Source organism: Cotesia glomerata, linkage group LG7 (genome assembly GCF_020080835.1).
Source record: "Cotesia glomerata isolate CgM1 linkage group LG7, MPM_Cglom_v2.3, whole genome shotgun sequence".
Lineage (NCBI taxonomy): Eukaryota > Metazoa > Arthropoda > Insecta > Hymenoptera > Braconidae > Cotesia > Cotesia glomerata.
In genome coordinates this window covers 5,933,038-5,957,195 of record NC_058164.1, presented here as the reverse complement: position 1 = coordinate 5,957,195, position 24,158 = coordinate 5,933,038, and the positions used below count along the sequence as shown (strand labels likewise).

General features: G+C 30.1%; 1 protein-coding gene across 8 annotated transcripts in view; it reads left to right on the top strand.

Moving 5' to 3' along the window:
- Positions 1–24,158, top strand: part of LOC123269892 (glutamate receptor ionotropic, kainate 2) — a 163,764-nt gene that overhangs the window by 102,072 nt on the left and 37,534 nt on the right. For all 8 annotated transcript variants that reach the window (XM_044735786.1, XM_044735785.1, XM_044735787.1 and 5 more), the window contains one exon: positions 19,790–19,974. In XM_044735786.1, coding sequence (XP_044591721.1) covers positions 19,790–19,974 — 185 coding nt within the window. The remainder of the gene's footprint in view (positions 1–19,789; positions 19,975–24,158) is intronic.

The following is a 24,158-nucleotide window of genomic DNA, read 5'->3' as shown; positions in this document are numbered from 1 at the left end:
TCGACAGGAATTTGAATTCGAATACCTAGAATCAGTGATCCTCACGAAGCAGCATAGAAATCATTACCATCTGCATTTCAAGGATTATCATACAAGTCGAGCGCAACATAAAATAATAATACTGTTCAAAATTATTCATCTGTATAAATCAAATGCCCAATCGATCTGCACTGAAAGATTTAGCATATCATCAGACATTCTTCATCCTCGATTGCACAAACATGGACAAATTCTCAGGATTCTTTTCTCTGCACACTCTAAAATATAATTTTGGTGGTGGAAAGTGCAGAGAAGGTGAAGAGATGTATTAATTAAACACAAGATACACGGCGCTAAATGACGACATTTTCGTGACGGGAGCGAGACACTTGTTGATGATAAGATCGTCGTGAATGCAGAACAACATGTCAGAGTAGATACAGAGTATAGCAACTTTTGAGCGGTTATGTGCATCCTACATTCTCTTGAAACGTTTAATTTTATACCCAAAGTGGTTGAGTAGTTGAATATCAAAGCAACAACTAAGTTAGTGATATGCATGTTAAAATGTTGGTGGCATCTTGCCAGTATGTTCTTCCTAGTCATGGCCGTAGTATTCCTCAGTGACGGAAACCAGGATCTAGTTTCCCAGCTCCGTATTCACATTCAAAGAACTCTCGATCCCAGAAATCCTCAACCCGAAAATACCTTCCATTCTGTAACTGGTGCTCAAAGCAAGATGGACTCACGTGGAATGGAAGTCAAGACTGCCGGTCATTGGAAATTGGAAGCCAAAACCAGTTTATGGTTTATTGCGCAAGAAATATCATTGTAATGTATATGTGTGCTTGTACCAATATAGTGGCTCTTTATAAAGAGCTCTGTTTGTATATTATGTTACTGGGTTTCCCTTGCTTTGCTTCGGGTGCTTTGTTCGGTAGGTATCTGCCGTCTTTGCTTCTTTTTACTGTCAATTTTATTTCTTGTGTTCTTCCGCAGCGACAGCCTTTGTAAGAGGAAAACTGCGGAAAATAGTACGAGCTGTGGCTATTGTTTTCTATGCAGTTATATTATAAAGCTGAGTATCATACCGAGAGAATTGTTTATACTTAAATGTTTGTTTGTATGAATTATTTTATTCTAGATTCCAGTAATTTATAGCGTGCTTTAATTTATACTGTTGGTAGAACAATTTGAGAATTCGACATCTGAGCTCGGTAAAGCGTTATTTTTGTTTTGTAAATGTTGCATTTTCGGACTGTTGAAATTTTTTGATAAAAAATCACTAAGATCTTTGTAACAGAAAATTTAATTTTCCACAAAATTGATCCCTCATAATTTTTCCGTATCTTCGATATTTAATTCAGAATTAAAATTTTAAATTTTACACAGTCGGCAATTTTGTTGAGTTAAGGATGTAATCATTGAAAAAACATTTTTCTTAAATTTCCTCTGCCTTAAAATTGTTCATTGAACCGCTCAGTGAAGTTGATGAATTATTCGTAGAAATGACTTAGCAGCGTTCGGGTGAAAGATCAAAAGTTTCGATAATAATAGTGATTATAGAGGCCATAAATGTCCATGATCGATCAGAAAATTATAAGTTTCCTCGTTAATTTGATTTAACAGTCTTTGCAAGCTCTAACGCGTCTCGAGTCAGTATATGGTATACTATATGGATATATGCATACACTCTACATACCCGTACTATGCATATATAAGGGTAGCGCGCATATTTCTGGCATCACCTCACCAGAGAGCACGTGAAAGAGGCACAGACGAGGATATGGTAATTGAATTCTGGATAGTTAGTGAGTAGAAAGTTTAGCGATTAGTTTTCTAAGTTAATGGACGCTCGCAGCTGACGTTTCCCTCATGGACCTACCAACCATCCTCATTATTATTAAAGAATTATCTTTATCTAGCTTCCATTTTTACACGATTTAAGTGATTTATAGTCGTTATTAGTAAATCAGATTAATGTTCACCCGGTTGATGATTTACTTTTAAAACTTTAAGATAAAATTCAAACTCGGTCAGACTTTAGCTTATTTTTTTATTCACTTTTCAGTATTTATCTTTCAAATTGAAATTATAAATGCCAAACTTATACAAATTTATCTTATGAATAAAACAATTCGTTTGATCACACTTGTCCTTTAGAGTAACCGGATACGAAACAAAATACCGCCAGAAATCATCGCGATAAATTACACGCATCGAATGAAAATCTGTAACCGCTGATAAAGTTATCAACCAGATAATATTTCATAATAAATTTCCTAGCATTATTATTTTGTGTGAAATTCAATTTATTTCAATCTTCAATCTCTCTGCTATCACAAACAATCCAAAGATTATATTAAAACCTGTGAAAAAATTTTCTATAGGCTGATATGTCCATTTTTGGTCTGATATTCTCAAATTTTTCGACCAAAAATAGTACCGTAAAATCCGACAGGTGGCGCATGGTAGCTGAATTGTCTCCCTACAAGAGAGTTAAATTTAACATATTAATCTTCAAAGTAAAAATAATTTTTATCACTCTTTAGAAGAGCTCATTTGTGATGAATTAATTTTTAAACCAATTTTCTAGAAAATATATAAAATCTAAAAATAAATCTAGTCTTCTATAAAAATTGGCGAAATCACAAAATTCCTCCCTTGAAATGTATAACAACAATTAATTTTGAAAACTAAAACTCGTAAAGCATCAAAACTTTCCTTTCAACAAAGTTAAAGTAACTGTGCTAATTAAAGTGTAACTTTGCCAGCGATCTTTCGAAATCTGGTTTCGAAGGAACTTATTAATAAATATCTTGATTAATAATCCATTATTAAGTATAAGTTGTAAGACATAAAATATAAGCAAAGTGAAATTTTTAATTATGGAGAAAGTTCATTATAACTTGAGCTCGCACAAACTAGTATAGTAACATATATATTTCCCGGTAGTCTTATAGCATACGAGCACACAACTCGCGAAATAACTGCGTGAACTTTGGTAGCGAACTCACGAATGAACTTTGGGTCGTTTCTTATTCCATTTCTCGGTAGCATACAATATGTCTTGTGGTGATGCCAAGTCGTCGTGTATAGTGTCTTCGCATAAATCAACGTCACTTTTTGATTTTTCTTTCACTGTCTGTTGATGCATCCATGCATATTCCAGCTTGTAAGTTTGTTATACCAGTTGTCGTAATAGTTTAAACGTCACTCACTTTCAGGACAGACGAGTTGCTCGGGTGAAAATTCTTCTGTTGTCGTCGATGATAAAAGGCGATTGCATAGATAATTTATTTTTAAATGATCAAGCATTTAGTAACTTTTGAATTTTCTTAATAAATCAGTGAGTAGTCGGGCATCGGGTGCATGAGAAGGTTTGAAACTACGAGATGTTGCTCCTGATATGGATACTGGGCAATCAATTGCACATCAGACTCTAGATACTTCGGGAAACCACTATTGGCTAGAAGTTATTTAATGATCGTGGATTTTCCGGTGTGTTCGCCGCACAGTTGATTGCTATCGATTTTGTGACGTTAATTAACGTTAATGGATCGAGCGAATCGAGTATAAAGACAAAACCGACTGCGGGTTCGAGGCTATCTTCCTATTATACTTGCGCTCCTCTACGGGCGTTGTATTCACTGTGTATGGTATGTGCCGGAGGTAAATTCGAAACAATAATACCTTGGATTAGTCCGGCTATCTTCCTATTTATCAACTCGAGGTTGTGAGTTGGTAAATTTGAATATATATTAATGCGTCGGAGAATTTTCTCATTTCATACAACAATAATTTAAATATTCTTCAATACAACTTTGAGGTATATTTTTGAAATATAATTCTTTTTTACAAAGACAGATCACATGATAAATTTTTTTATAATTCTTTAATTACAAATAATTGAAAAAATCATTAAATAAAATCCCGGAGAAATGAAATTTTGTATTGCTTTATTGAATTATCTCATTGTAAAAAAAATAAAAATAAGCTTTAGTAACAACCAATTAATATTTCCACACAAAGAATACCAAAGCAATCAAACATTTCATTCTTTATCAGTATTAATTAATTGCATTGCCTTTTTTTTTTTTTTTTTTTTTTATTGAAAATAATTCAACTCACTAATTGTTTGTTTCCACCAAAAAATATTCCAACAGCTAATTAAATATCATTGTTACATTTTAAATGTAAATATCTCATTCAATTTTTACTTTTAATTCCTGTCATTCTCAATCTCGGTCAGCATTGATTTATCTTTTTTTTTTTTCATAATTAATAAAACATATTTTAAAGAATAATTAAATTTTCGCTCATATTGGAACCAAGCCAATTAATTAATTACAAATTTATGAAAAATATTCCCTGTGAAAATTAAACAAAATTCGGGAATTTCAAATTCTATCAGTTAACAAATAAATAAACGGAATATTTCGAGCGCGATAAATATTCAGAGCGAAGTTCTACTGCTGTGCAATGGGATAATTTATTGAGCGTATACTTAACATAATAGTGATTGGCCTAGTCACCTCCTTTGTATTTAGATATACGGATAGCTGTGAATATAAGGAGGCGTGTTGCCGGGGTTAATGTCAGCGATAGTGAGCCCGTTTGTCAGCTCAGGATATAGTAATGCCGCCTGTCATCATATGTCGCCCCACACACTTACCCTCTACGTACTTCAACGAGCAGTGCACATGCATCAACCTCGATGTTCACCCCAAAGGCCACCCGGGTTCGCTACCCGATTACAGTCAACATCATCAACCGCGCTTGCCTCGGAGTACATAGATTCTCGTTTAATTACGCGATCATGTTTGAGCACTCCAAGTCTGTGTTACACTCAAAGTTTATACCTTGTCTCTTATTTAACTATGATACTACGCTGCTTTCTCTATAGTACTATACTATCTATTCAGCTCTCTACTATCTATTCCACCATACTGATTTTTATCCTACATACTACGTTACATTACAAGCACTATCTTTGAGCTTATTGTTTGCATCAACTCGACCAAGCGCTTGAGTTATTAAAAAATTATTCTCCAAAATTTTTCATCTTGAATCAAGTTAATTTTTTATCGGTGTAGTAATTAAAAAGTTTTAAATTTCAATCTTCAAATTTACATTGAAGAAAAAAAATATTTCTATTAAGAAAATTTTCTTGTCTGGTAAATTAATCAAAATAATTTCGACTTACTAAAAATTTCACTGATCTGTTGATCGACAGGACATTTTTCGGCGTAAAATTCTAAATTATTCATCTGATTCAAAATGTGCATCCGGCTTTCTGAACTCGCGTAAGTGTAAATATTTGATTGATAGTTTTTCCGCTAATTTTTGGAGCGTTATTAATGAAAAAGAAACTATAAAAAATGCATTTGCTTGATGAACACTTTAGTAAATTACGCAAACATTAAATAGAACCAAATCAATATCGGTTGATAGTATCACGGCAAAATAGAGATTTTTATTTCCAGAAACCATAACAACTTCTTGTAGATAATTGATTACATTTTTTGAAACCACATTTTTATTTTCTGCTCGAATAATTTGATATTCGTTTACTGAGATGTTGATATTCGGGTATTTCGTTACACATTTTAATAGATTTTTATGTAATTAAAATTTGTTGTTACTGTATCAATAATATGTTTAATTAATACTTTACAAATTCAAACTTTTCTCAAATATTAACAGTCAAATATTATTTGGCTTCTTATTTGAAACAGTATACTTGTTAGTTTAGTGTATGTAATTCAAGCTATCAGCCAATTGTAAGTTACCATCAATATCTAAACTTCAATATCAACTTTCACCACAAACTCTCTGCAGCAGACGTATAATTGATTGGAAGACTCAGTGCAATAAAAAAAATAACAATTGTTAATATTATATTTATCAGCCATTTAAGTATAGATGTAAATTGTAAATTGACAGAGCAGTAGTAACTGAACGTAAACTATCGACCGGAAATTTATTAGGTATTTACTGGTGCATACAATCATTGTCTCAAAGCAACAGCCAGTAATAGTTGAACATGTAGACGTATATATAATAGACGAAGGTTAAGCTATACCGAGGTGCATGGAATACCATAATGACTCGATTTCAGATTACACCATGAGGCCTAGATTCACCCTGGTGGCGCTTCCATCTCGAGTTCTATTACTGTCCTCTATTAGTCGATATGCGTTCTGTAACAGTCGTATCTGCGGTTGCAGTGCGGTTACAATTGTTATCAATCGGTTAAATGCATATATATATATATATATATATATATATATATATATATATATGTATGCATATACATATAAATTGTATATAGATGTATAAGCGTACATACATACATATGGACATTATTGTACATAATCGTAAGCACACTGGCGTATAATGTTTCATTGAATATCTGATAGTGATAACATTTAGATTAATATATCACATATATATTTAACGTTATATAAATTCGTGTAATTCGATTGCGCACTTATGAATTTCCAGCAGTACAATATCATTTAATTTTATCAAAATTTACAACTTGCAATACAACGCAGTGCTTAAAAAAAAATAGTTTGGAATAATATTTTTATAAGTTCAATTTTACATATTTATTTTAAAACCTGAACATAATTTTTACCAATATTATAATCTGAATCTTAATATGGTCATATATAATTTTTAAATAAAATTAGTATTGAAAATTTCCGACAGATGGCGCATGATCGCCAAATTTTCTCACTACAAGAGAGTTAAAATTTTAAGTATTTAGTTTTAAAGTAAAAATGTTTTTTTTTTTAATCTTTTAAAAAGCTTCTCAAATGGATTTTTGATTAAATTAACTATGAAGTAACATTTTTATTTTTATATATACCTTTTTAATAAATTAATGTTTCAGTAAATATTTATCTTCAAAATTTAGATCCCTCTGGGGCTGACTATAACTAATTCCAAACTACTTAGCGCGAAATCAAAGGCTAGTAACATCCCTCTCGGCAATACTGTAGTATGACCTACTTGAAAGTCCAGCAGCTTCTTGAAATCTATATATATATAGGAGACTTTCTATAGATATAGATAGTCACTCATCACGATATCTCTGGAACTATAAGACCTAGAGACTTGAAATTTGGCAGGAATATTCCTTTTGCCAAGTAGAGGTCAGCTAAGAACGGATTTCACGAAATTCCACCCACAAGGGGGGTTGCGGGGGTGTTCACGAAAAAAAATTCATATTTTTCAATTATGGCTTTTAATAGTTCAAAACTTGGTCAGAATGTTTCAAATTACATTTAGAAATTTTTTAAAAACGAATTCTGTGACATTCCACCCCCCTGGCGTGCGCGTGCGTGGGCGTCAAATTAAGAAAAAATTCGTAAATTTCAATCTATAGCTATTAATACTTTGAAATATGGCCAGAATGCTTTTTTGGCGTTTTTGAGCTGTTAAGAATAAATTTCATTAAATTCTACCCCCACATGTCCGTGCGTGGGCGTAAAATTAAAAGAAATTGTACCTTTTAATCTATAGCAGCTAAAGGATTGAAACTTGGCTAGATTGATTTTTTTGGAGTTTTTGAGCTGTAAAGAAAGAATTTTATGAAATGCTACCCTCACAAATCCTTGCGTGGGCGTTAATTAAAAAATTATAAAATTCAATTTTATCACCCCACAGGGGTTTGCGGGGGTGGGTATTAACAATTAAAATTTTTAATTTCAAAGCTATAGCTGCTATAGACTTTAAATTTGATAGGAGTCTTCTATATGTGATATAGAAATGATCTAAGAACGGATTTTACAACGAATCACCTCCAATAAGGATCGCGGGGTGGGTGTTGACAATAAAAAATGTTCATTTCCAAAATATAGCTTCTGAAAACTATAAATTTGGTAGAAATCTGTTATTTCTCCTGTAGAGATCATCTCAAAATGGATTTCAATAAAGTTTACTTCCGATAGGAATTGCGGGGGTGGGTGTTAAAATCTAAAATTTTAATTTCCAAACTGTAACTTCGACAGACTTCAAATTTGGTGGGAGTCTTCATGTATCATGTCGAGTTCAGCTAAGAATGAATTTTATCAAATTCCAATCCCAAAGAGACTGCGGAAGCGTTAACAATGAAAATATTTCTTTTCAAAACAATAGTTTCTATGGACTCGAAGTTTTGTTGGAATATTTTATTTTTAATGTAAAAATCATTTCGAATAGGATCTTACGAAATTTTTCTCTCACATAAGAGTGCGGGAGTGATAGTTGTCAAAAAATTCATATTCTTCAAATATATTTCCTAGAGATATAAAATTTGATAGAATCTTAAGAGAAACAAGTAATTACAGGGATGGCCTCCAAGGTCAACGGATTAAAATATTTTCTTTTTTTAATAATTATATTTTCTTACCACAATCGTCTCTTTGGCAGCGGCGAAAAAGTCATTGTAAGGTTTCTAAAATTTAACTTTACATGTAGCTATATAGTCAACGGACTAAGTATTTTGCATACATTTCATTTTTGCTGATCACATAACCAATGAATTGTTCTTATTACGGGATCGCGGGAATGTAACAGATTAAAAAGAAAACATTTTCTAAACACTTGAGATGTGGAAAAGAAATTTGGCTATTCATTTTGAGATATTTCGTAAAATCAAAAATTAAAATCGTAAATCCAAAAATGATTATCCATTTTTGGAGATAGCCACGGGAATGTTATAGTGATTGCACATTGAAAGTTACAATGGATATTCGCTAGAATTATGACATGGATAAAAGGTACAGGCCAATCCGAAAGAATTTTCAATCTGTGCAAGTCAGAACAATACTTCAATTGAATTTCAAGTCTAGATCTCAAAATACAATTTTATAAAGTGCCCAGCGGAGCGGGCGGGTAACAGCTAGTTTATTTATAAATAAAATAATCTATACTTAAGTGAATTAAAAATGAGTACAAGTTCCAGTTGATTACAAATAGCTCTAAATGAAATAAAACCGCGTTAAAAAACTAAATGTCATCGTTATTCCACGTTTTTTTATAGAAATGACTCAGAGTTAGCTGTGAATGGGTGGCGTAATATAACCGTATAGAAAATAGTGTATCGTGACTAAAATCTTGAAGCCATATGTGTCGAGAAATCCACCCTTGTTATTACCTCAATAACATAAAATATTTTTTTCCCTTTAACAGCTCACTAAATGAAAACTTCATAATGAAAGCACACGAGGAATATAAATTTTATTAAACGAGACTAGATAGGGAAACACATTTCGTTGAGCATTTAATGTTCTTTCTCATGCGAATGCATAAATTACTTCATAAATGAAAATAAAATTCAACTGTACACAACTCGGTTAATTATTCTTTTTAACTTGACTGAAAAATATAAATAAGGATAAAATAATTTTTAGCTTTTATTTATAAATTACAATTTGTAATTTACAGTTTGTTTAAAATCTTAAATTATTATTGAATTATTCAATTGTCGCTCATGGACAGCCAGACTCTGTTCATTTGACGAAAAAAAAAAAAAAGAATATGATAAAATTACGTTAAATGAAATTGACGGAAAAAAAGAAGAAGAAATAATAAAATAAACGAAAATCAAGATATAAAAAGTAATGTGTGTATGATGCGGATGAAATGTAATTTGCAATGTAAATTCACAAAATTTGGCTTAAGGCCAATTTAATGCTTGAACTGTAGAAATTTCAAGCGAAGCGAAATCTCAGTGTTCCACACCAATGCCTACGACAAAATGTGCAAAAGGAGTAATAAAGAAAAAATAATAACAATAAAAAATAGCGGAAAGACCGAAAAAGGACCACCCGAAAAGTAAAATAGTAAAAAGAAAAAAAAAAGATCGAAAAAAGGGAAAGATACTTAGCAAACGTGGAAAGGACCCAAACGGTTTTTCACCACCGCTATATACACATACATTTCCGCTGTCATAATTTACAGTTATGTGCCCCCAGAGTGACCATTTTACGATCGCCTTACCTACCATTACCAGCATTACCGCTTACACGGATATTATATTTCCCGCGTATTCCAATAATTTTTCTCCAAAGCTCTACTCACACATAACCGCTCCATTTTGGAACAATCGCGTTTACTTCACCCTGTCGCCATTACTCACTTCTATATCGCGGACTCTGAGAGCAATTTATATTTCGAATTATCAATAAAATTTACTCGTCGCTCTATTCTATACTGGGTTTACTATTATTTTGTTATTAAGGTGCCTGCGTGGGCCCGTTCTCGTTGGACATTGCTCGTTTGTCCTACTCATTGTTTTATGCCACAACTATAAATATAAACTGTGAATTATTACCAAGAATATACAATATTGTATTATCGATGTCGCTTGGATTAATTGGCGGTAATTGTTTATGGTTGTTCACATGATTGATGTATGGAATATAAATTAATATTTAACTGCCCGAGTAAAAATTCGAGTCCCGTTTTGACCGTAAAAATGTCCCAACTCTTTGAAGTCTAATATGCCGCTAAAAATCGAGTCTATTTTGACCGTACAAGACGGTATCGGAGAATAAGTACGGTTAAAACAGGCGTACGCAGGTCTGTTTTTACCGTAAAAATTTCCAGGAGTATAATATTATCATTATAAATATTATTACTATATTTGTCATCTTGTTGATTATTATTATTTCTCTTGCCATCTTGTAGTTCTTAGGCGCGAAAATTTAAATTAATAAAAAACATGAAAAGTTGACATTTAAAAATTAAAAATTTAATAATAATAATAATAACAATAATAATCTCAGAGAAGGGTTTTTCTTTCAAAAATTTGAATTTTGGAAAAAAAATATTATTCTTTTCTAAATTCAGCTTAGTTCACATATTTTCACTGAAAAAAGTTTTAAAATATATAAGAATCGCAGGTAATTGTTTAATTTCACATTTTTTAAAAGTAATTAATTTTTGATATTTTTCATAGTTTTTTAATCAACAACTGACGTTTTCATATTTTTTACTCTAAAATTGAAATTTTTCAAAAATTAAAAAAATTTTTCTATTTTAGATTTACTCTGATAAAAAATATTTTACAAAGTAGAAAAAAAAAATTTTTTTAATTATCGATTTTTCGATATTTTGCTAAAACTTTTTTTTAATCCAAAATTTGAAATTTTTCATAATTTGTTTTTAGTTAAAAAATTGAAATGTTTCATAATTTTTCTTATCCCAAAATTAACATTTTTGAAAAAAATTTTGAAAAATTTTTCTATTTTAGATTTATTCTAAAAAAAAAAAAAAATATCTATTAAGTAGAAAATAATCTAATCATGTTGATTTCACACCCCGTGAAAATAAGCAATTACCGAATCTTACAATTGAAAATAGAAGTATAAGATTAATAATTGAGAATGGGTAACTAAATTTCAATTTTGAATGTCTATAAATATAATTATTACTATTCATTTAATTTCTCCGTAAAGTTCTTTTTCAGATTCCACTCAGAACTTAGTCATTTCAAGACGCGTCATTTAAAAAGTTTATGAGACTACTGAGATTCGCCTTTTACCAATCGGCAGTGTAGCGATGCGGGTAGCGCGTAAGTCTTGACGAGCGATAGGTTCCAAGTTCGGTTCTCGGTTGGGGCAAAGCGACTTTTAATTATTTCTTTATTTACGAAGCGTATTAGGTTAAGTTACCATAAGTAATCGCTTTCCTCCTATTTCCTTACTCCTTAATATGTATAAACTGGACAATAAATAACCCCTGTTCGTAAAAAGACTCAAATTTGGGGAAATCATCCATTTTGTTTTTTATTACAAAATTAATTTTATATATTTTTTTGTGCTCATAAACAATCTTGATAGTAGTAATTGTAATAATTGTTAATTACAAATTTTTATGTTAATGACAATTATTATTAATTACTATTACTTATTTCTTATAACAATAATAATTATTAATTATAATAATAAATATTATTGCAGTGATTAAAACAAAAAAAAAATAAATAAATGTGATTTCAATTGGATTTGAACCCGGACCCCTAAGAATTTTAAAATTTAATTTATTATTATTTATTATTATTATTATTATCATTATTTCAAGCCTGGTTTGACCGTAATCGTGGTAGAATGGGACAAAACTCCACTAGTTACGGTGAAACCAGGCTCAGTTTAAATGAGCTATCAATACAGCGCCAAGTCTGTTTTGACCGTAAAATTGAGATGGGAAAAAATTACGGTTAAAACGGAACTCGAATTTCGACTCGGGTGTCATAAAATTTTATATTACTCATATGAGGTACTAGATGGTCAATAATTATATTCAAAGATTTTTTTTCAATAAAAAAAAATTGCTAAAGTTATCTAAACACATCCACAGATTCGATAGAATCTGGCGCCAAGTTCCGTTCAAATCTGCTGTAAACGGAGCGCCAGACTACCGACTATGTTTACTGTAAGCAGAACGGTATTTTGAGGTTGCAAAATTTTATTTAATTCTACGGTACTTTTTTTTCCTAAATTGTATATTATAACAGTAATTCATACTTTATTTGACTGTTATTAATTAATTATATTCACTTATAACAATTAATCTAATTGAAATTATTAAATTTAATCAGCACAAACTATAGCAACGCAAAAATTTCGATCCTGACTTTTTTTCGATGGGCAAAGTGATCTGCCACAGACTAAATAATTCGAGAATGCATAGTAATCCTTCATTAGATGGGAAACTACAGTTAAAAAAAGATATTTCACAGCTTGCATCTACACCCGCCAGGGTGCGCTGGAATTATTTTTACATAAACTGTAGTTTCAAGGGGATAGTTTGCTATAAAAAATGCAACCAACGCGAGATTTAAGTTGGTACCAATTGTAAATTTTTATTATAATTACAAAAAATACTAAAATCCGAACAAAAACAGTTTCACTGTAAAAAATCGCGCCAAGTCCACGTTCATAAGACTCATAAGAAAAAAACTTTGTTTTTTCCATTACAAAAATACATACTATAAAGAAATCCAAGTAACCGATATGATTGTTTATGAGGTTCGGAAATTAAAAAATTGTGTTATAAATTTAAAAATTAAGAAAAAAATTTTGGAACGTACTTGGTGTGCGTCATTGTGTATTTAAATTTTTTTAAAGTCCTAGTAAATAGATTTTACGAATTTCATTAAAAGTAAAATATTTTGCAACCGCGCACACTAAATATGTTCCAAATTTTTTTTAATTTTAAATTTGTAACAAAATTTTTTAATTTCGAAAATCATAAACAATCATATCGGTTACTTGGATTTTTTAATTTTATATATTTTTGTAAAGAAAAAAACAAATTTTTTTTTCTTAATAGTCTTATGAACGTGGACTTGGCGCGATTTTTTACAGTGAAACTGTTTTTGTTCGGATTTTATTAAAGATTTTTGTCAAAATAAAATTTTTGTAGGTGCGCAGTAGCCTATCGAATCCAGCCCTTGCTTACCAAAGCATTGGACCGGGTTCGAGTCCGGCATACACCAATGAATATTTTCAATATTTAAGTGTATTATTCTGCTCAGCCCAAAAAATAAAACGAGTTCCAATCTCAAAAGTTTACCCCCTACTGTAGTCGCTCATGACCTTAGTAGTTTATGCGACTTTAAAAAAAAAAAAAAAAAAAAAAAAATTTGTGTAAAGTATTGAATTTTTTAATGAATAAAAAAAAAAATAATTAAGTTAAAAAATACGAATAATTTCCAATTTTTTACAATAAAAAAACTAAAAATTAATCGAAAAAAAATAATTATATTAAAAATCTCCATAATGTAATTTATTCAATCCAGAAGGTACGACTTTTGTAGAGGTACAAATTCAATTGAGAGTGAAATAAAATATTTAATGAAACTTTAATATTTCCGCGTTTGAAGTTCTCTCGAGAAATCGAGTAAATTTTCCGAGAGTATTTAATCACTCAATTTATTTTTACGTGAAAGTGAAAATTACTTGAGAGCTTAATTTACATGAACCGAGGATCACGAAGATAATTTCATTTTTACATGTACGATCATTAATTTAATGTTCGCTATTAAAATTTCCTCGAGCTCGTTAATAGAGTTATGTTATGAATTAATAATCATAATTATCATAGAACGCTAAAATAAATTCATACTGATATTCTACTGACTAATTATAATTATATCCACTCTGCACTATCACTAATTGATAAAAAAAATTTTATTGCCTTTTTTGTGCTGTAAAAATCGTTGATATTTCAAATTTATAAATGATTGAAATTTTTACTAGTAAAAAAATATATTTTTTTTTTTACTTTTAATCTCAAAATATCGATCATATCTAATCTGGTAGTTGGAAAAAAAAAATGTAACTACATCGGGTATTTTTAAAGCTTCTGACTTGGCAGAACAGAGAAACATCCAATTTACTGGAGCCGGATCGCCGTAGGCTGCTTTTGTAAAAATCCCAATCTAAAGCCAAAAAGTGGTCAGGCCTTTGATGTATTGTGGTTAACCTTTAATAATCGTTAGAAGCTATCAAACTTCACCAGTGCTATTCTAGACAAAACACCTCTGCTAGTAAAGTTAATGGATACTTTGGATCATAGTTAATAGTTAATAGTTAATAGTTAAAAGGTCATAGTTTAGTTCATGCCAGCATTAGGATCGTAAATAAGTTATACTACCGATCTTAGACTCCGAAATTTATTATTTAATGTTCCAATATCCTGGCCACTAAAACCGAATCTTCGTTTTTGGAGGATAGAATAAATACAAGTACTTCATTCGCTTAGTAATGGACGCCACATATAAAACGAGAATAATTAGAGTTTATAATTTTGCCATAAAATTGACGAGATTTATGAAAATTTAAAAAAAATTTAAACATCATTTTTTGTTAATTATTATTTAAGGACATTTTTATATAAAATATTAACAAAGAATGGTCATATTTACTTAAAATAAAAAATAATTTACCATTTGAAGTATTGTAGAGCTATAAATCCTATAATTTCAGGCATATTTATTCAAATAATAATTAAGATAAATAATTGTATTTAAAATCAATTTTTCATGTGATGAAAATTTTCTACACTGTAAAAAAAGCGGTGTTAAAATGGACTCATTTTAACACCGCTATGTAACACCTGTGTATTAACACCGGTGTAGCGGTGCTCTTTTGCGGTGTTAAAAATCCGTCGTTAAACCGCTGTAATATCGGTGTAACCGGTGTAACAGTAGAATAAATTTACACCGTATGGGAGTATGAATATTACATGATCCATAAAACACAATCAATATTCAATATTTCTCAAAATGAGACAAGTAACATTTATTTAAGAATTTTCAATTTATGAAATTGCACAGAAATCGATTTAATGAATGTTATACAACAAGTTAAATAATATTTACAATATTAAATGTTTAGGAACAATATAATAATTATTTTTATCGTAACCATGATATTTCGCACAATATAATAGATATTTTAAACATGACGAATCTACAGCTGTGCAAAAATAAATTATCTCTATGAAAATCATTTGAAAAACGTTCAAAATTATTGGAAAATTGTTCTAAAAATGTTTCAAATTTATTGTAAAAATATTCTAAAACTGTCCAAGAAATGTTCCAAAATTGTCTCAAAAATATCCGAAAAATGTCTCAAAAGTATTCAAAATTTGTTCTCAAATAGTTAAAAAAATGTTTTAAGATTATTCAAAAAAGATTCCACATAAGATTTAAGGACATAATTTCAACTAAATTGCTTTAAATAAATTACATTGATTCTAAAATTATCTTATAAATATTCCGAAAATCTTAAAAAAAATACTTAAAAGTTATGAAATAATTACTAAAATCCACTATTTTAGAGTTTCCGATTATTTATATGATGTCCAAAAATTGTCCTTTAATAATGGTGTTAAAGTAACACGGATCGAAAATTTACACCGAGAGAATTTCACACCATTATTTCACAACCACACGGCCGTGTAAAGTGCTCCGGGTCCATCTTTACATCGAAATTTTTGACAGTGTATTTATTTTAATCAAAAATATTTATCTACTCAATATTTTATTATTTTAAACTTTCTAAATTAAATACTAACTTTTTTTGATTATTTATTTTCAATTATTGAACATAAAAAGTTTAATTATAAAAATTGTGTTAATTAAAATATTATCAAAACCGGAAAATTTATAACACCGATTTAACACCAAAAAAAAATATTTACACCGCGACCGGTGTTACTGTTACACCGATTTCGGTGTTGAATTTAACACCGGAATTTTTAACACCGTACACCGTATGGACTCACACCGATTTTTTTTACAGTGTATTTATTTTCCCGCAAAAATTGAACAAAGGTAAAATTTTTTTTTTCTAAACATTAGACAAGTATTTTTCATGTTTTCTTAAAAAATATTCATAACTTAATGATGTGAAAGTTGAGAGTAAAAAATCAAAAGCTCTGAGAGACAGATAAAAATATAAAAGAGGTAAAAACAGGAATCAATAAATAAATAATAAATGATACTATTTATTATTTATGATAATACAGAGGTACTCGAGCGACGCATATCATAAATCCATGAGCGACAATGAATTTCAGGGCGTGAGAAATAATAAAACATATTTATACACTTTGATGTGAGAGTTTGAGAGTTGTAACGTTATTATCCGAAGGAAGAAGGAATTTCCCTTTGTGAATTTTTATGATAGCATATCTGTCGGTCTGTCTGTCTGCTCGTGAATAATGTATGCCGGATCGGAACGGGGTTAGTAGTAGAGATCGAGGTCCGTTCTGACATGGTTCCGTGTAGGCCACGCTAACCGCCGGTCCACTGCCAGAACGGAACCCACATGATGGTGATATATACAGTATTTTATATCCTTGACAAGAGTGGGTGTCTGCTGGGAATTACTCGAGCCATAAATTTTCCGGCAAAGACCTCCGCGTTGCGATCCTCCAAATGAGCCGACTACCCACGTCCACTTCGGTCAAGCACCTTTTGCCTTATTATTCAACGGGTACACTCCTTTACAACTCTAACTACTCCTTTACAACTTCAATCACATATTCATATTAATATTGTAGCTTGCCGTCAAAGCTTGGCTTACTTACAGAGGTTTTTTTCACAGATGAGGAACTACTCTAAAGGGAAATTATTTTTCTTTTGCTGAATTACTTTCGACTCTTTTCATAAATTTTCCACGGAAAATTGTTTTATTGCTTAAAAAAAATTTTTTACGCAGATGAAAAAGTTTTAAATCAAAATTTTTGGGTGAAATATTGTAGATACGAATTATAAGATACTTTTTTTTTTTTAATTTAATTTTCTATAAGGATATATATGGTCCTTGAAAAATTGTCCGTATCTCCAATATTTTAGACGTAATTTAAATTTAAAAAGTAAAAAAAATTTTTATTAAATTTCTCAATAAAGTTGTAAAAAAATTACAAATTATCATAAATTTAAAATCGCCGATAAGAAAATTGAGGGTTGACAATTCAGCTGACCGTTCTCTAAACGCTAATTTATTTATGGATTTACAAATTCTTTCTGTACACACAACCCCAGAGTAAAAATAAAAAAAAAAGAGTAATCTTAATAAAACAATCAATTTTATGATTCATGTATTTCATATAACTTTATTTGTTTAGTTTTAGTATCAAACATTTATGATGCCGGTCTAGCTGTAAAGGTAGAGTTTTCCCGGACGCTGGCAATATTTTCCAGCGGATTACAGAGTCAAGTTCGATATAGACAACCGAGTCGTGTCTCTCTGCAAATAAATACATGTTGTGAATAAATTTACCCCAGTTGCCGTTTTATTTTGCGATATTTGTTTATATATTTTAAAAAATGTTAAAGGCTTCCGTGCATTCAATTTATTTATTTTAAAATACACAAATTTTATTTCATTCCCCTATTTGTTCAAAAGAATCAAATATTTATTTCGAATTAATTTAAATGAATTTTTTACTTCCGATCCGTTACAGTGTAAATATTACCTCGCTACCGATAAAAATCCTCCAGTTCGATAAAAATCTATATGTCGTGTATTTTTAAATCCCGTGTAAATATCAGCGACAGTGTCATTCATGCGATAAAAAAAAATCGCAATAAACAAAAAAACACAACAATATAAAGTAAATCAATTTTTAAATAAAAAATTCGATTAAAATAAATAATCAAAGAACTTTTTTGGTTGGGAAAATTATTTTTTTTGCAAAAAAAAAAAATTAAATTAGTCAATTACTTTATTTTTTTGTCTCATATTTTTTTTATACTTAAATTTTTAAAGTAGAAATTTCCTCGGGATGCAAAATCCCATTTAAGACACTTTCTGGACTCGTGACTTTCGAGGATCCAAAAACAACTGATGTTATATTAGCCAAGAGCTAACACCCCCCGAGTCAAGAGGACAAACCAGATTATCCTCACCCTCTAAAATATACAGACCCTGTTTAATTCCAGAATTTTACTGTTTGTTTATACTATTAGACTCAATTTTTTGTTTGTTATTGTAAATACGAAACTTAAGACAGAACAAAAATTCTAAGGACTGACAAATAAGAATATTTATTTATTTAAATAAAGAAATAATACTCATACGGTTAGGTTTAAAATATACAGAAATGTGATTGGCATTTAATTTGTATGTATGAATAGATTTATATTCATATCGTGTTTCACAAAACGCCGGAGTCAAATTTCATAGAGTCAATATATATCTGATGTGAGAGACGAGTTCAAGCAATATATAATACAGTGTGATAGTATAGTGGTATAAAAATAATAATAATAAAAAATATGCTGGAAGCAATATCAAGGTATACTATTTCAATGACTTTGAGTATTATATCTGTCGTAATAAACGTTACTTTTTATTTTTTATCTACCTTCTATTCAACGTGGCTCAGGTTTACTTCAATTTATTTTCTGCCAGATTTCTTAATTGATTGAGTCCTTGGAAAATTCATTGGAGCTTTTTGGAAAATTTAGAATGTGAAAAAAAATAATTTATATATTGTAACATATTTCATTTTTTTGTGTTTAAGGCTGTAAAAATTAATTGAATTTTTCCAAAAAGTTTGGAACGTTAAAAAAAAATTTTTATAAACATTATTTTACAGTGTATTTAAATTTAAATTTAAAATAAAAATGATATGAAATTTTTTTTAATCGAAAATGGTGAATCAAAAAAAAAATACGATAAATGTTTGAATAAACATGAAATAAATAAATTCATTTATTCATTTGGTTAAATGAATTTGAAAGTTAAGTAAACTGTCCAGAGTTTCTGATTTCAAGTAATTAAATTTGTTTCTCAAAAAAATATAAATAGAAATTTGTAATAAGAGGATTTTTTATTTAAAAAAGTATTCCCTTTAACCCAGATCTCTACTCAACCATAATTAACTTCTCCGAGAAAATAACTCGGTTTTCAATTGCAAGCTTTGGAAGTTTATAAATTATTTGTTTTAATTTTGAATGGCTTCTGGAAATTTCAATTAAGATTGTCAGCACTCAACTGAAATAATACGATGTAGTTTTATATTCGAAAATGGCAATAAATTTTTTATTAAGCTAGATATACAGCCGCATTGACCCGGAAAATAATATTTTAAATTTACAGAATTTGATACTCTGTCCATTGAAATTCAATGAAAGACTTTATTATTTTGAATAAACTTACTCGTAAATATAATTTGAAGTGTGAAATAATTATATCGCATTTTATCAGCAAAAGTTTTTTACCTACGTTTGAATTATAAACGATAAACGGATTTAAATATGCTAGTATAAATAATAAATAATTTTATTTTTCAGTATGTCATCTCTTAAGCACTGGAGTGGCCGCGATTTTCGGGCCGCAAAATGCGCATACTGCATCTCACGTGCAAAGCATCTGTGACACGATGGAAATACCACATTTGGAAACGCGGTGGGACTACAGACTGCGTCGTGAAAGCTGTCTCGTCAACCTATATCCTCATCCGACCACTTTATCCAAAGTAAGTAGTTTCTCTGATACATTTATTATACAAGATTTTATTGATAACAATTGCTGTAAAAATTTGCAGAATTCTTTCAATATTGATAAATTTTATTTTCATTTAATAATTTGTTAACTAAAAAATAATTTTATTGATTTTAACGAAGCAAAAAAAATCTTACGAACTTTTACTTACTTCAAGAATGTTTTGGTATCATTTAAAAACAATAAAATTTGTAAAAAATAATTATTTTAATAAAAAAATTAACTTAATTTTCTTAAAAGAAAAATTATTAAGGTAAAAGCCCCAATATATGATCATGTACCAGTATATGATCACTCCATGTATTTGTATACTGCTTTGTATTTGCGAATATAGATATACAAATAGATGGAGTGATCATATACTGGTTCATAATCATATACTGGGGCTTTTACTTTACAGATATTAAAATAAAAAAAATTTTTTTTATGTTTTCTCTGTAAGAAAAATAGACTAACAATTTTTTCCTCCAATTAATAAAATTATTAAATAAACATTTAAGTTTCTTTATTAAAATAAACTTGAATAAAATCTTAACCCCGAGAAAATAAATTCTCATTGGTATAAAAATAATAAAAAAGTTAATTCGTTGTTTGCAGTGAAAAGAGCAGTTTTCATTTGATGTTTTTTCTATTAACTTTTATGACATCTGTTTATATTTAAAGAGATCCTTTGCCAGTGATATTGCAACATGACTTGGTAATAGTTTTGTCGGCAATGACAGACATCTTGGAGGTCTAAAGAGTCGCCATGAATAAGAAACATTGAAACAGAAAGACAGAAGTGCTGAGAGAAAGTTGTGCAAAGAAAGTCTTCGGGTATGAGAAGTCGCTGTATAAGAGGGTGACTGAAGGTAAAAAAGGACCCGAGGAGGCTGAGAAAATATGGTTTTGCAGTTCAATTTACTTCGAGGATCAAAGGAACTGTTGGTGGCCGTACAAAAAAGGCCATCGAATGAGAGAAAGAAGAGGAATCGAGATACCCTTTGATTTCTTTAGATTGCGTCTTCGGATTGGGGACTGGGGAATCTTTAATGCTTAAGATCCGTGGTACACCTTCTTCAATTGCTACCGTAACCCCTAACGACCTTTATTTTTATTGATTTATTTTACTTTTTTATGTCCTTTCTGGTACGACGTGATACATATTGATGTTGGAGTTGATTACTTTGTCGATAGTTCCCCCTTCGATAAAAACCTCCGTCCCGTTGGAGTCCAAATAAAAAAGAAAATTAGTTTTTAGATGAAAATTATTCCGGTTTATTTATTTTTCCCTTACCTGAAAAATGATAAATCTCGAGTCAAAATTTATCATGCTTTTACTTGGTACAAGTTTGATCGAATTCGCGAATCAAAATGAATGAATGGGGGCTTAGTGTAAGTACATTAGTTAGAAATTTATTCGCGCTCGGTTTCATTTTATTTGATATTTTCCGGTTGTCAATTATGGAGCGCTCCAGGTGGTTTTTATTTTTGTAAATTCAATTTTTTTCATGCGAAACGCGAGCAAAATTTTGGGTTTGTAGTAACAGAATAAAATAAATGGAACGAATCATGCATGCACATTTTTATTAATATCGATTTTTGGAAGCACTGGATGTCGTTTCGGTAATTTTTGTTCAAGTTTATTGAATTTATTCTACTCTGATGGAAAATTATAAATTGAATTTTTTTTTAATTTTATCTCATTTTTGTAAATTTCGAGCTTTTAATTACTGTAAAATATTTTATTTAATTAGATTTTCTTGTAAATTCCTGTGATATGTTGAAAAAAATACCATTCCTCGTCTCGTTGATTGATATTAATTAAGAGAATCATTTGTTTGATTCGTTCGTGATTTTTTTAATTACGAATAAAATTTACTTTGATGTATTTTCATATAATTTTAATTTTAAAATTCTTTTATGATACTTTTTAATGAAAAAATATTTTAAATATTTAATTAACCTTATTAAATGTCGGCAAATGAATTTTTAATAATACATTGTTTCCATACAATTTATTAGTACTTGATAAATTTATAAACTTTTTCTATTTAATTAATTAGCAAAAAAAAAGAAATTGAAAATTTTGAGCCGGCGAGTGAAAAATAGATTTTATACTAAAGAATAGTTACAAGATACAAGATATAAATATCATGAAGTGAGTTTTAGAGCCGCCGAAAATCACTAGCTGTTCCCAAAGGACACACGTGAATTGAATGCCGGGCTGTGCAATTCTGGAAGTTGCCAGGAGAGAAAATATGCAGAATACAAAGAGCCAGTGTCGAATCATACATGAACATGTGCATTTATATGATTTATTCGGGTGGTGTGAGTCTGATGTATAAGATATAACTCAGTCACATACGTGTCTGAAATAGTAACTCCATAACAATGATAAATTCCACTTTGCTGCACGACAATGCCCGAGAAAAGGGCTCCGTCGAATTTACCCGATACCGTTATGGAGTTATAGTATGAGTTATAAGTTTCGAACGGGGAAACATCGAGATGCCACCCTTCTCCCCGTTCCACATAACGACACTCCGCACGGAGCTGGAGCCTCCCTCCGTTATTTTGCCTTGAAATATTTCCGAGCAATTTACATTACCCGCAGCGCCCAACTCGTCTAATTTTCCCTCGCATGAATACATGTATTTATATACACCGACACTCTATATAGTTCTACATAATATTGTAAAATATGTAGTACGTAGTTTTGTACAGGTGTGAGAGTCATCACACTAAGAATACGTAATGCCAGTGTAGCTCTTGCGGTATCACTGTTGGCATGAATTATTACTGACAAGGAAAATCACGCTCAATTGGTTGTCGTGAATTACCTCGTATTTTTCATTTCATATTTAAATATTTTTTAAATTACATTACGTGGGCAAAAAAATTCTACCGGAATTAAATAAATATTATTTCACTGACAATTTTATATAAAGATTAATGTAAGTCTTTTTTTTCAATTTATTTATTGCAATAGTAATGGATTTAAATTACTGGGTGTAATAGTGCTTACTGAGATTTTATGTCAAAAGTGAGCTACACTGATGGAAGAATTTTTTATAAATCATGTTACTGATGCCAAAAAAAAGTAAAAAAATTTTTTTACATTAGTAACGTGTTATATTTTTAAACAAAGATTAATTCAACGAAAAAAATGTAAGTTTAAATTCAAAATTTAGCAAGAAGGGAATTAACGATAATTCACAGCTTTCTGGCTTATCAAAAATTTACTGCAAATCCTATTTTCATCTGGTTCGATAAAATATCAGTTGTTAAATAGTAGGATTGAATATTCAATAACTTGATACATAAGTTCTTACCCATCATTGGGTAAAATGATTTATTCTAAACTGTTTCAATATTCCATGTGATTGAAAGCTTAATCATTTAAGTTAATCGCATCAATAATCAGCTAGAAAGCTTATTTGGAAGCGATTACTATTATTAGAACCAATTTTTCATTTCAAAGCAAAAGTGGTCTGCAGACAATGAAAACTTTTAAACCACGGTCATAAAATAGCGGTCAGGTAACAGCTTTGCTGAACTAATAAAAATGTTTTAACTTAAGTTTGCTGAAAGTTACATGTTGTCAAAGTTACTTTAACAACGACTTTATATTAACAAGCTATGTGCTTGTCTTTAAAATTTTTTAAACAGGTTGTTTTAGTTTTGAATCAAAATAAGCTCGACAAACCATTGTTAATTTTCCGTTCACTGATTTATGATCCAGGATCAACAACCTTCACAATATTTGGGTATTCAATCAAAGTTTGAAATTGCAAAGATTCATCTTTACCTCAAGCTCTCTCCACTTGACCTTCTCTTAGCAGAAAATGGCGATTTAATAATGAGCGTAGGAAGATTTGGACACAGAAGCTCCTGGTTGAGCATCGAAATTTGAGTCAAAGCAAGGGTTCTCAAGTGCTGTAAGCAGACGTCGGATTTAATTAAAGCCAGTTCCGAGATAATAAGTAATATAGCAGTTAGTAAAAGTGCGCATTATATTATGACTTTGGAGAACGGGTATATCTATGTAGAGCTATAAATTAGTGCTGAAACTGTTGAGGTAGTAGTTAAACTTGTTTGCTGATAATACAAGCCAAAGCTTTCGGAAAACTTGAACCTATATCGGAAATTTTGTGTTAAGAAATGGGAAATCCTGTT